This window comes from Vicia villosa, linkage group LG5, assembly GCF_029867415.1.
Source record: "Vicia villosa cultivar HV-30 ecotype Madison, WI linkage group LG5, Vvil1.0, whole genome shotgun sequence".
NCBI lineage: Eukaryota > Viridiplantae > Streptophyta > Magnoliopsida > Fabales > Fabaceae > Vicia > Vicia villosa.
This window is the reverse complement of record NC_081184.1, coordinates 1,666,033-1,680,913: the sequence shown is the minus strand read 5'-3', so window position 1 is coordinate 1,680,913 and position 14,881 is coordinate 1,666,033. Positions and strand designations below refer to the sequence as shown.

At 34.0% G+C, this 14,881-nt stretch overlaps 1 protein-coding gene across 1 annotated transcript; it reads left to right on the top strand.

The window, feature by feature from the left end:
- The first annotated feature begins 8,605 nt into the window (after window positions 1-8,605).
- On the top strand, window positions 8,606-11,684 carry LOC131601755 (probable fucosyltransferase 7). Its single transcript, XM_058873636.1, has 3 exons — window positions 8,606-8,613; window positions 9,455-9,744; window positions 10,183-11,684. Exons 1-3 carry the CDS (start codon window positions 8,606-8,608, stop codon window positions 11,682-11,684), a joined length of 1,800 nt encoding a protein of 599 aa, XP_058729619.1.
- Window positions 11,685-14,881: the final 3,197 nt, after the last annotated feature.

Below are 14,881 nucleotides of genomic sequence, written 5' to 3'. Positions count from 1 at the left end.
CAACAAAACAGCCAAGTATCGACAGTGATTCACTCACATGTCGCGTACCAAGGAATAAAATGCCGACAATATACAACTGTCGCGCAACTCAACTGACTCAACAATTGGCCGGACGGACCGACCTGCTCTGATACCACTATTGTAACACCCTTCTAAACCCCGCGGAAATTAATAAAATAATTCAGAGTAAAACATGAAAACAAGGGTGCCACAATTCAATTTAAAACAAATTATCATAAATCAATTGTCATGCTTCACTTAGGGGAAAATCATCCATTCAACAAAATCATGTTTCTATACAGCGGAACATTAGTCAACAGATAAGCATAACATCATCTATGCAATATCTCACAAAATTACTCCAATAACAACAAAATAGAGTATCATCATAAACTCTAAACTAACGTTCCCCCAGTGTTACAATATCAGAGCATGACATCGACGCTATACCAAATAAACTGACTCATGAGCTAATCCTCACCGAGCCAAAAGTCGCTACTCGCCAATCTGAAATCATCAAAGTAAGGGTGAGTCTCATTCACAATTAACAAATGTTATCGAATCATAAACAATAACACATCATAGTCACATTATTCATCCAATTTCGTTATATTCAGATTTGTCAGGAAGTACTCATCAACACACAACAACAAATAGAATACATTACCAAGAGGCAACACCATAATTCATCCAAACAAATCATAACCATTACACAATCATCACATATTATAACATTGGACAATCTTCCATTCATGTTATAATAACACAAGTAACCTAATGCAAATGCAACTATATGCATGTGGTACCAAAATCTGGGATAACCCATCTTACCGATCCACCATCGTCAAGGATACGGCAACACCCACTCACTAATTCCACACAATGGGAATTAGCTACCACTGATCCACCATCGTCAAGGATCAGCCACATAATGATTATGAATGCATGTATCAACCATAACATGCTTATCACCCACATAAATCAACCAATGTCATAATCATCAACCACCACAATAATCAATAGCCATACACAGTTATGCTATTTCTCAACCACAATCAAATACATATTTTACATCAACAATATATGTATAACAAACACCAATTACACCCACAACATCATAACAGGTAAATCATTCATTATACAGTGCAACAACGATAACACCCCTCACAATCGTGTACCAAGTACGACAAAGCAATTCATCAACGACAGAGTATTTACCTCATCATTCATCAAAACACATGATAACCATATTTACCATGAACAACACCCATTTGCACAATTAACAGAAGCAACCACATTATCACAACATACATCATTGCACATATTCAATTATGCACACACAACCATTGCACCTCATCAGCTATGCAAAACCAGAATAAACCACATTTGAAGAAAATGATACTTTTTAAAATAAAATCAAGTTGTTATTGTTTTATTCATTTCATATGGTAGAACATTCACTTTAAGGAACAACGTCCAAAACGGCGTCTAAAACGGACTTACGGTTTGAAAGTTACACATTTTTACATTTTTCAAAGAAAATAATTATCGCTACAGCACGCGGCGCAACCAAAATTCGCGGCGCGACCTGAAGCATACAAACACGTTCGCGGCGCCAACCTATGCACGCGGCGCGATGCGAGAAAACAAGTACGCCTTCGCGGCGCGCACCTACCTTCGCGGCGCGAACTGGCAAAAACCAGAGGTCTCACATCGATTGACAGCATTACGGGATTCATCCCAAAATCCCCAAAACCCAAACCAAGTTATGTCATGAACCTCAAATACCACCATATCAGCCACATACATGTTATAACACAAATATAACACACGAAGAGGATCATTTAATCATCATAACAGCCATATAATCATACAATTCATCACGTCAATCAATTCCCATCAAAATCATCCTAAAACCCCAACCTAACATATAATCAATTGACACAAACAATGCATCTAAATCAGTCCCATCATCTATAATACGATAAAAGATGTTAACCGGAAGAGTCCCCCCTTACCTTAGCCAAAGATCTTGATTAGCCCTCTTCCTCTTCTGTTCCTCTTTCACGTATCAGCACTTCTACTCTTCTGCTCTTCTTTCCCATCTATTTTCCTTTCTTCCTCAATTCCTTATTTTCATTTATTTTATGAAAACATAAAATAATTAGTAATGGGCTTACTCCCTTAGCACCCCCATACTACTAATCTCACCATTCTAGCCCAATGGCCCTTAATCCATAATTTTCCAATAATTCAACAAAATACCAAATAATTCTAAATAATAATTTAATTTCCGATTAAATTAAAATTAGGAAATATGGGGTGTTACACGCGGCGCGATAAGAGAAAACAAGTACGCCTTTGCGGCGCCAACACGGGGACGCGGCGCGAACTGGCGATTTCACAGATTTTCGGGTCTGCGTCAGATCCTGCGATCTGACTCAATCTGAGTCCAAAACTGACTCTAAACGTCATATACAGGCAATTAATTATCAATTGCATCATTATTCATCATCACACATCAAAACAACACATGATCAATCAATAATCCATGCAATTTTCATCAATTCATAACCTCCCTAAACCCGACATATAATCCAATTGACTCAACAACATCCCTAATCAATATTATTATCCAAGAATACGATAATAGATGATAACCGGAGAGTCCCCCCTTACCTTAGCCAAAGATTCTTGATTGGTCTCTCCCTCCATTGCTCCTCTTCACGTACCAGTTTTCCAATCCCTCATCTCCTCTGCTATGCTTTTCACGTTCCTTTTTCCTTTCTCCCAATTTTCCTTATTTTTATGAAAAATAAAATTTTAATTAGTAAAGGGCTTTACTAACATAGCACCCCCCTCTTTACTAATACCACACTTGGCCCAATACTATAAACCATCTTTCTTCCAATTAAATCCCACAAACCACCAATAATTCTAATTATAAATTAAATTTCCATTTAAATTAAAAATTAAAATATACGGGTGTTACACTTCGTGCCAACAGTTAGCTGGATTGTTGTATAAACTTTCAAGGGAAGCATGTCTATAGGAAATCAAACAGAGATTAGGTTGGGGAGCAACGTATGTTCAGAGATTCTTGAGAAAGAAACTCAAACCCTCAGCTGTCTCACCTTCCACGAGAGTGAATGCAATTGGAAATTTTTACTGTTTCCATCTTATGCAACAACCATCAAAAGGGTTCCTTCGTATTTATCGTACAACCAAGTGTCATTTATTAGAAGAACTGGTTAGAAATATGCAAATCCTCTTATGCAAGGTCGAAAAGTCTAGAATAGCCGATGGAATATCTCGTTTCCTTGGACACATGTTCCGTCGGGAGAATGTGCCGACAATGTTTCTAAAATAGAAACAGATTCAGGAGCATAAATCTGAAGCGCAGTCAAGAAACATGGAAGTTGCTTGTATGAGTCCTCCCAGTTTCCTTACACAATTTCAATTTTCTTGGTTTTTGCTAACCACGCCTTTCTATAAGATGGAGTATAGTTTTATGTTGTAACGATATGAGAGATTATCGTTTTCACCTTAAATGACGGATCATTGCTCACAATTTACATGCACATTGATTACATATTATGGTGAAAAGGACATTGTTGATTGCTTACAAGTGTGTAATGATATTTTTTATTGTTTACTGAGACCATTGTTGATTGTTTAAGTAGAAGAAAAAAAGGTTGCTTGTGTAACATAAAATTGTGGGAATAACACATTCTGTATACTCACACCCGTTTATAGTTTATGTGATTATACAATAGCATGTTAAAGGAGGTAAGTTGATGGGATAAATGCATTCACGCCCGAAGGAGGTAAGTTGATGAGACTAGACACAACCATGTTGAGTTAAGAGTACATGATATACACGAGCATACTAGTGCAATCAGACAGACGTGTACACATGAGCTAATGCATGCAAAGTTCAAAAAATCTCTCTAGGAAAACGCCATATGAGGTGGTGCCTATGTACAAAAAAAGGATGACGCCTATGTACAGGCTATTCTGGTCCCGCATGTGTGCATACACATGTCTACTACTTCCTATTCTGATCATGCATGCATGTATATGACTGCAACCTACATCTACCTGTTATGCATGTGAGCCTAGACCTACAACCTACAACTAGTTGTCCATGCATGCACGCCTATACCTGTAACCTACAACTAGTTATCCATGCATGCACGCCTATACCTACAACCTATACCTATTAGTGCATGCATGCACACCTACTACTACCACCTATGTCTGCATGCATGTCACATTTAAGCCATGTGTCGTTCATACAAGAAACATCAACATCCAACAACCCTTTTATAAATACCCACTCAATTAACTCACATTTTCATCAACACACAAACTCTCCATCTCTCATCTTTACGAACACTTCAAGTTTTCATCTTCCAAATAAGTCTCCGAGATTTCAAACATGTCTCTCCTTCTAACCACGGGTGAAAATCACAGAGGAACTAAGGTGAACATTCAGGCATATGTAAGTCTATACATCTATTTTTCCATACATTTATACTTATAAGTTCCATACTCATTAATTTATATCTGTTTTTTAGGATGTTTTGCAATTACATTGTCGTTCTCACGACTATGTCGCTCCTGACCCATTCATAGTGTCGTATCTAAAACGTGCAGGCTTTGGACAAGAGATCAATATTTCCAACAACACCATTGATCCAAAATTCATACTTCCCTACAAGAACGATGGAGACCTGAGACCCTCATGTTTCATTTCCCAACAGGCGAGTGTACAATCACAAGAATGCCCTGTGTGAGAAAGTCTTGGATATGGATATGATACAGGGAGACGTGAATTCAAGGGGCCAAGGTATTAACCTAAAGACCCTTAAAATGTATTATTAGTCTCTTTCTTTGAACGAGAACTCGACTGAGGAATAAATATTCGTTAAAACTAAGTGTTATTCTATGTTACTATTTAGAAACCTATTATTTCTTGAAAGTACAAGTAACACTCAATTTTATGTATTTAAGTTTGTTTAACAACATTGATAGAATTGGAAAGTATAGCTCGGGGTCCACCATTTTGGCTATGCTTTATAGTTTCCTCTGTAAGAATGTAAAAAACAATACTTGCACATTTTATGATTGCGCGTTCTTGCTCTAAGTATGGGGTTGATGGAGAATGCCAATACTAGTCCCTACAAACAACGGCCACTACATGTTCCTATATGCGACAAAGTAAGTTTATAACTCTATTTCAATTTTCTCACTCACTTCTAAAAATAAATGTAAATAATTTGTTTTCTCTCTTTTTGTTTAAGGTTCTGTGTTATAGGGATAAATTACAGCAAGAACCTGAGGGGAAATACCTTACTGTATCAACAATTTTTGGATCACCTTCGACCGGAGGATGTATTACCACTAAACTATTACATTTTAAGAATCATATTTGTAATATCAACCATCTTCCAAATAATATATTAATTTTTTCCTATGCAATTTTATTGGAGACCATGTTTGAGTCTCCAACATGAGCCGAACCCTGAAGATGAAGCTATTTGAACTGCAAAAACAATTATCATACGATACAACATTGTGGAGATGCACCACAGTGACCGTGTGAAACTCCAGTTTGGCATGCGTCATGAAATCTCGGTTCCACCAACATCTTTGGGCCAATGGCATCTCAATAGAGTGAATCACCAATGGAATGTTCAAAATTGGAAAGATTTCGCACCAGAGTTTCGCCAAATGTGGAAGAACCGTCAACGACTTTTTCTCTGGTTCCCCGTTGCCCCATTTCCATTAAAACCAACTGAAGAATATATGAGTTGATATAGATCGCTTACAACCCATGAACTATTTGTGTACAACCCGTACTTTTTACACGACCCCCGCTAACAAATATACAACCAACAACCAACAACTAACCATATAACGCCAACAACGCCAACACCAAACTCATTATCAAGAACAACATTGACACCATCATCAATACAAACACCAATACCAGTATCATTATCAACCAGATTATCAAAATCCATACCAACAACATAGTCAATACACCTAACACCAAGAGGAGGGCCCCGGCTTGGGCCCACCCGAGGAATACAACCCAAACGGCCCATTAATCCCGGAAACGTCGCATTACCGTAGCACCCAACAATAAACATATGGCTACAACACACCCCAAGCAACGATGTCCTTTTACCAAGCCAATTCAAGTATGGAGTGCTACTAACCATAAATGGTTACCCCATCACTCCCACCACTACGACGAAAATATGATGACTTGACTATTTGACAACCGACTCTCGGGATACATGGACAACGAGCGCATGAAGGGGATAATACAAGACATATCTACCCAAACACAACAAAAACCTAAAAGGGGAAGAGTCGACGTGTTCCACGTGTTCGGAGAGCGTGTAGGTGCGGAACCGAGGGTCGTCATGGTGATGATAATCATTAGAATATTTATATATTTTTTAAATTGTAATCTTGTAATATCATTAATGAGTAATATATATATATATATATATATATATATATATATGTGTGTGTGTGTGTGTGTGTGTGTGTGTGTATTTTATTAATTATTAAACAATTAATATCATATAAAAGAAAATAAAAAATAAAAAATAAAAAATAAATAATTTCACATAGGCGACACCCTACATAAGCGCTTTTTTTTTAGAAAAAACACTGCTACAGACCCGCCTATGAAAACGCTTTTCAAGGGAAAGCACTGCCTTAGGCCTATATATGAAAGCGCTTCTCAAGAAAAAGTGTTGCCTTTGGCCTACCTACGACAGCGCGTTTGCCTAAACAAAAAGCTCTGCTAAAACCTATAGCAGCGCCACCTACGACAACGCTTTTAAAGCCTAAAAAAAGCGCTTTCGTAGCCTTTTTTTGGCGTAGTGATAAGCACCATGGGGGTGACTCCTATGTGTAGGGTACCTCCAAACCTTATTATCCAAGTAAATATTTTGGAAATGTGATTTTTCTTAATTTTTTTAAAAACTTTGTTATTTCAATTTTTTCATCAAAAACATATTTAACCGTAAAAATAAAAAGTTAGCCTCTTTATCTCAAAATCTAAGTTGCTATTTTTCGTTTAATATAAATTAAAAATTATAGTTAATTATGTATTGAAAAAAAGAAATTATGAGTGACTTTACAAAATATATTTGATTAATGATATAAAAAAGATAAATTTAAAAGTTTAAAGAAAAGAAAATAAAAAATAATAAAAGATATAAAGAAAAATATTACAATAATATTATATAAGTATTTATGTTTTAAGACAACTTTTTTTAGTAAATTACTTATAATTAAAATTACATTTTTTAAATACGGTAATTTTAGAAACTATGTTTTGATTTTTTTTTATATTATTTATAAGACTTATATAATAGTTTATTTGTGGTTTTTTGAATTGAAATGTTAAATACATAAAGAAAGAAAGAAATATTTGTGGTTTTTTTATGTTTACTTATAAGACTTATATAATAATTTCAAGTTTTAAAATGTTAAATACAAAAAGAAATATCCTTTTAAATACAATGTACATGTATTTATATTAGAAAAAATTGAATCAGAATTACACAAGGTTGTTTTTGAAAAGTTCTATACGAAACCATGAGTTTTTTTTTTTCACTCTAGGTATTTCCTTTTTCCTTTTAACTTGATTTTTGATTATTTTTCTTATTATAATTTATTAACTTGTAGAATCACACATTTAATATTTCAAACCCATTAACTTTCTCCAATTTAAAAGTTTGTAAATAGGACTAATCATATCTATTAAGATAAAATACTATTCCTATAATTCAAAGTTTATTTATCAATAAATTTTAAAAACAATTTTTTTTATATTAAGTTTAGAATAAGTAACTTTTTATTAGTGAGGTAAAAAGATAAATTAAACAATTAAAAGAAAATAAAATAAAACAAATAATAAAATATATAATAGAAAAAATATTTCATTAATATTATATATGTGATATTTTTTTGTATAAGCCAGACATCTTCATCGTGCAACAAAAAAGACTAATCTGTTGAGCTGCAATAGGCAGCAAAACACAACAGCGTCCAAGACTGAGTTCGAATTCAAAATTTTTGGTTAAACAAGAAGAGGCCCTTACCATCTCAACCAATTGCTCTTGAATTTTTATATAAGTGATTTATAATTTAAGATGGGTTTAATAGAGATGCATTGACAAGTGTAAAAAAGTTTTACATTGTCATCCAATGAGAATATATTATTCTGCCATCTTATCTCAGTAATTTAATAATAACAGTATGACTTGTTAAGATGCATGTTCGTGATTGATTGACAGTGTAAAACTTTTTTACACTGTCAGTGCATCACCATTTTTTCCATTTAAGATATATTTTTTGAATAATTTAAATTTTTAAAAGATTACTTTTTTTAAATACGACAATTCTAGCAACTATGCTTTAATTATTTTATATTATACTTTTAAAAATTATATAAAAATATTTTATTTATGATATTTTTGTATTGACATTTAATAAAAGTAATAATTATTCAAAGTCAAATTAAATCACATTTTTTTAAGTTTTAAAATGTTAAATATGAAAAGAAATGTATACAATGTATATGTATTTATATTAGAAAAAGAGAAAACGAGTCATGCATTTTTTACACTGTCAACCAATCACCACTATATATTTAATTAAAATATTTTTATTTAAAATTATTTTTAATAATATGATAAATGATAAATTGATGATTCTCCATTGGATGACAGTGTAAAACTTTCAGTGTCCTACCTTTTAATTCTTAAAAAAAATTGAATTAGAATTACATAGAAGGTTGTTTGTGGAAAATTCTGTGCATGAGTTTTTTCTTCTCTAGGTATTTTTTCTCTCTTTAACTTGGCATTTGATTTTTTTTCTTTATTACTATAATTTATTAACTTGTAAAATCACACTTGCTACCAAAAGTTTATACGTCTTTTTCATTCAAATTTTGATTTTTAACATTAAATTCAGGGTGTTAAAGAAATTAACTTGTATTTTGTTATGCATATGTTAGATTTTACCAATTATAAATATGTGTTTCTTTTGCTATTGTGTTGTAAGACAATTGTAAGAATTTTAAAGTTGAAGAGTTTTGAGAAAATCTTTGGAGTTATCTAAAACTGATCTTCTCACAATTAGTAGATCATTTGATCGAACTAGGTAAACAAACATTTTGAGTTTCTTGTCTTCTTTTATTTTTTTTATCAAGTTAATTCTCTATTTTATTAATTATTATTGTTGAATGTCGTTTATTTTGGTTGTCAATATTATTTATCCATGCGCATCAAATTCTTTGATATGAATTAAACCTAAGATTTTCTCAACACTATTTTGATTAAATTAAATGTTTCTGATTGGTTGGTTTTTCAATATTAATTTTGGAGTTTAATTATGTGCTTTGTTCTTGACAATTGCGCAGGGCAAGTGAAATACTTCAAATCTTGAAGGATAAGAAGAAAGCAATTTCAATGAGACTTAAAATGTCTTTTGTTGTGTTTGTGAGAGCTCTCTTAATAGTTATCATGGTTACTTTAATTTACCAAAATGCTAGTTTTGTGCAATTTGAGATGTTTTCAGAAGACATTAAAATGAAGGGCATGGTTCAGAAGAACATTACATCTAGAGGGCCAAATGCTACCATTAATGTGAGACAAAATATAACACATGAAAAAGTTGGAGTAAAAGATGAGATTGATGCCAAATTCAAAAGTAAGTAAGACCAAACATCTTTTAGTACATGAGTTTTCTAATAATTTTTTTTCTTTGGGTTAGAAATTTAGTATATGATTTTTTTTTTTCTTTTCCAAAGGGACTAATTTGATAATCAATTTTACTATTTACTAACGGTTAATTTAATTAAAATAATAATAAATTTGATATATAATAAGTAGTCATATTCATTGAATTCAACAGATTTAAATTTAAGATTATATATATATATATATATATATATATATATATATATATATATATATATATATATATATATATATATATATATATATATATATATATATATATATATATATATTATGTTTATTTATTCAAAACTATTTATATCGTGGTTTTGTGATTATAAGTCATATTATTTTTGTTTATCACGTATTTTTTTGCTATTTACTAACTTTGCTATAACATTTTCTACAGAATTTATTGGCTCTAAAAATATCTTGTTGACTAATTCAACAAATAATTCAACTCCAACCTCGTCAAAAGGGATCATTGATGACAACGAAGAGAAATTACTTGATGGACTTTTAGTTTCTGGATTTGATCAAGCATCATGCATAAGCAGGTTACAATCTCATTTTTATCACAAATCTTCTCCGCATAAACCTTCTCCATATTTGATATCCAAACTAAGAAAATATGAAGAAATTCATAGAAAATGTGGACCAAACACTAGAGCTTACAATAGAGATATGGAAATTATTGTAAACTCTAAGAACAATAATGATTCATCTCGTGCTTTAACCACTTGCAAATACATTATTTGGGTACCCGCATATGGTTTAGGTAACCAAATAATTAGTATAGTTTCATCATTTCTTTACGCGCTCCTAACAGATCGTGTTATGCTCGTAAAATTCGGAAAAGACAAAGAGGGATTATTTTGCGAGCCATTTCTAAATTCAACTTGGTTGTTACCGGAGAAATCACCTTTTTGGAATGCAAGAAATGTTCAATCATATCAAAGAACTATAGATATGGAACTATCCAATACATTAAATGAAGATTTGCCATTAGCTTTGCATGTGGACTTAAGATATAGTCCATCACATGATGAGAGATTTTTTCATTGTGATCACAGTCAATTTCTCCTCAGTAAAATTCCTCTATTATTTTTGGAAGCAGGTCAGTATTTTGTTCCTTCTTTTTTCATGACACCAATTTTTCAAAAAGAATTAAACAAAATGTTTCCAGAAATTACTTCAATTTTCCATCATTTGGTACGCTACTTATTTCACCCTTCAAACGAAGCGTGGAAACTAATCACTAGTTTCTATCAACAACACCTTGCTAAAGCGAATGAAATAATCGGACTTCAAATAAGAGTATTGAATACTGAATCAACTCCACACGAACTTTTCATGAATCGAATTTTAAATTGCACATTAGAGAATAAATTACTTCCAAATGTACTTGATACAAAAAACACTTCAATGTCTTCTAATGGCAAAAACAAGACGATTATAAAAGCTATTCTCGTGGCATCATTATATTCACAATATAGTGAGAATTTGAAGATGATGTATATGAATAAATCAACGGTTACTGGAGAAATAATTGAGGTTTATCAACCAAGTAGTGAAAAGAAACAAATATTTGATGATAATAAGCATAATTTGAAGGCTTGGGTTGATATGTATTTACTTAGTTTATCTGATGAATTGGTAACTACATATCAATCTACTTTTGGCTATGTTGCTAAGGGATTAGGAAATTCAAAACCATGGATTCTTTATAATCCTGCTCATGATATAGAGATTTGTGAACGTGAGTTTACATTAGAGCCATGTTATCATTCTCCTCCTAGACATTATTGTGATAGTGGAGATGTTATTGAAGATGTTGCTTCCTCTTTTCCTAATATTCGACGTTGTAAGGATTTTCGTTATGGGTGGAAGTTAGTTAATAGTTCTGCTTAATTTATTTGTTTCATGGTTATAGATATTTTTTTAATAATAAAATGTATGTCTAAACTCATGTGTCTCCCAATACATTTATGTTAATTTTTTACAAGTTATTTCCTCGGTTTTTAATTATGTAGAAAAATATTTTATTAAAATTATTTTATATATTTTATTTTATTTCCTTTAAAAAAATTCATATAGTTAAATATTTTTTTAGTCTTATTTATAAAAGAAAATTGACATAGATTCAATGAATAGTCAATGTATGTGATTCATGATATAGTTCAAATATATAAATTATTTAATGAACCTAAAAAGCAAATATTTTATGAATAAAATAGTAGAAAAAATAATTAAAAATGCTACTCTGATCCGATTTATAAGTAAAAAAATTCTTTTTAGATTCATTGAATAATAAATGTATTTAGTCTACATAAAAGACAAGATACATTCATTGTTCAATTAATATAAAATTTTTTGTTTAACTTTAATAGAAGAAATAACTCACGTGTCTCCCAATACAACATGACTGCAAAAAATTTGTGACTTCGGCTTAATCCAGCCTTAATTGATGTGTCTGACTCTTAACAAATGAATTGCATAAGACAAATTGAGTGATACTACAAAGTTAACCTCATTACATGAGATGATGTTGGTTTTTTTATGTTAGTGCCTCAACCTATTACACATTCTTTCATCACTGTGGTGCTTTCAATTGAGACTTTTTAAAGATTTTTCCCTATATTTTAGTAACATGGAACTACTTAGTGGTAGAGAAATGTCCAAGTGTTGGTGAATGTCTATTTTATCTACATACTTTTGTGTTTTTTAAGGTGTGTATTGTTTTCTAATAAAAAGTAATATTTTACTTAAAGAAAAAAAACATTTTTTTGAATAAATACATTATTTATTTCTTTAGAGAAAATATTTATTTTAAAGCTATTTACATTTAAAAATTCCCCATAATAAAAATTTTCAGATAAATTTAAAGAAATTACCTGTACGGTAGAATTCGCCAATCATTCAATGAAATAATTTAAATCAAATTTGTAATAAAAAAAGAAATTTCTTTATCCACCTCCCTATAGGAGTGACTCCCAGCCAAAACCCCAACTTGCCCCTGCTTCGGAGATGCATCTCCGAAATAATTTTTTTTTCTAAATTTTCACAGACTTCGGAAGTGCACTTCTGAAAACACCAAATGTGGGTGTTTTCAGAGATGCACTTCCGAAAACACCTTTTTCACAGTTTTAGGGATTTTCGGAAGTGCATTTCCGAATTATGCAGAAATTATTATTTTTTTTTATGTTTTTCTTAACAGTCCCGTATTTTTAATTAAACGAAAACGCCGAACAAAATAAACGACATATCAACATAAAATACTAATATAATAAATAAAATCCGAATAATATATACAAAACGAGTAATAGTGTACGAAATACAAGCCGAATACAAGAAAAATAAACCCGAACCCCTACTGGGTATGCCTAACCCTCACTCCCTGGGAGCTCCTCTGCCTCCTATATGCCGCCGCATGGTCCGCATCAGCGACCATCCTCTCCACCACGACGACTGCCTCTGGACCGCCCTGATCAATGATACCTCGCTCCAACGCGTCCCGCCCAATCAGCTTTATCCGTTGGCAGATCAGCAGGAGATCAATCACATGGTCATCCTCGGCCTGCTGGTTCTCTAGGACCTCCTCGTATGCTGGCCTAGGAGCGCCGGGAGCGTCGGATGTCATCAGAGGATGTGACACCCGATAGATCCATGTGACATACCCCTCCACACTATGCCAGTCCTAGGTGACCTGCATGCGACGATACTCCTCTGGGACCACATGACGCTCCCAATCCGCAAATATGCCAGTGAGCTCCACTCGGGTAACTGTGTCGGGAGCAGCCTCAAAAGGTGATCTGGGTATCATCTGCACAAATCCAAACTGCCACATGCACCGCTCAGGGAGATACCTCCCCATGGTGTTGGTCCCGCATGCCAACCAGCCAGAATATAACGAGATGCGGTCAAAGGCGACAACAATAGTGTAGTCACTGAATGGCCTCCAACGGATGTCATCGTGAGCTGTTCGGTCGAGGTACCCACGATATGGTCCCACTGCATTGTTCCCCCTTTGGAGAACGTATCGGGCGGCCCTGGGCATGGCGTCCTCGTACGCAAGATCAATGTGGAAGCCGTGGATGCGGGGGAAGTAGGAGATGATCCAGACCTGAAAAACAAACACGATAATGTATTAAAAATAAATACGAACCATAAATAAATGTGAAACAATTAAAATGAAACGCACCGTCAGGAGTGTGGCGGATCCTGTCAACTGCCTGGTCCTCTAGTTGGAGGCCTCATTTAGCTTCTGGTATAGGTATACCAGAATAGCTGACCCCCAACTCCACTGGTGAACGGTAGTCAAGTCCATGAAGTAGCGAAGGTAGGCCACGTCGACGTATCTTGCACTCTTGTCCATAAAGAGTGCAGTGCCTACCAAAAACATGAACCAGCACCGAAGAGCGCAGGCACGGTGATACTCCATAAATAGGCCGTTCTTCGCATCCTCGGATTCGGCCGCCGCCACCAAGTGGTGCTCGTAATAATCGATCAATGTGGAGAACCGGATATGAGGCCCATTTGTGGTCCGACACTCAAAATCAGCCATATCTGGCTCCATACCCAGATAGATCGCCATCCAGTCGATCGCATCGACCCTCTGGATCCGTGAATGGTTCAGCAGCATCCCCTTAATCGGAAAGTGGAGAAGACACTGCACATCGTGCAAGGTGATCTTCATCTCCTCAACCGGTAAGTGGAAAGAAGACGTCTCCCTATGCCACCGCTCCACAAAGGCCCCCTGCATGTCGTGGCTGATGGTGGTATACCCAGTCATGCACAACCCACCTAGCCCTGAAGCTGTCTCCGCATCATTAAACCACTGCGCCTCTAGTTTAAAGAGACTAAAAATATTCCTGGCATGGTTCACCATTTTTAAAGTCACCCTTTCCTGTTACAACAAAAACAACATCAAAAAACATTGTTAATTATTAAAAAGGAATAAAAAGCTAAATAAAAAGGATTAAAATAATAAAGTCGGACAAATTATAAAAAATACTTCTCCCTCCCAGACACATCGAGCGACGTGCTCGTGGTAGGAAATCAGCACGGACGTGTCACTGAGCCATCCCGGGTAGCCCTCATCCTCCTCC

Coding starts and splice junctions, on each gene's coding strand:
- LOC131601755 (XM_058873636.1), top strand. Junction 9,745..10,182: donor GATTGATGCCAAATTCAAAA/GTAAGTAAGACC, acceptor CATTTTCTACAG/AATTTATTGGCTCTAAAAAT.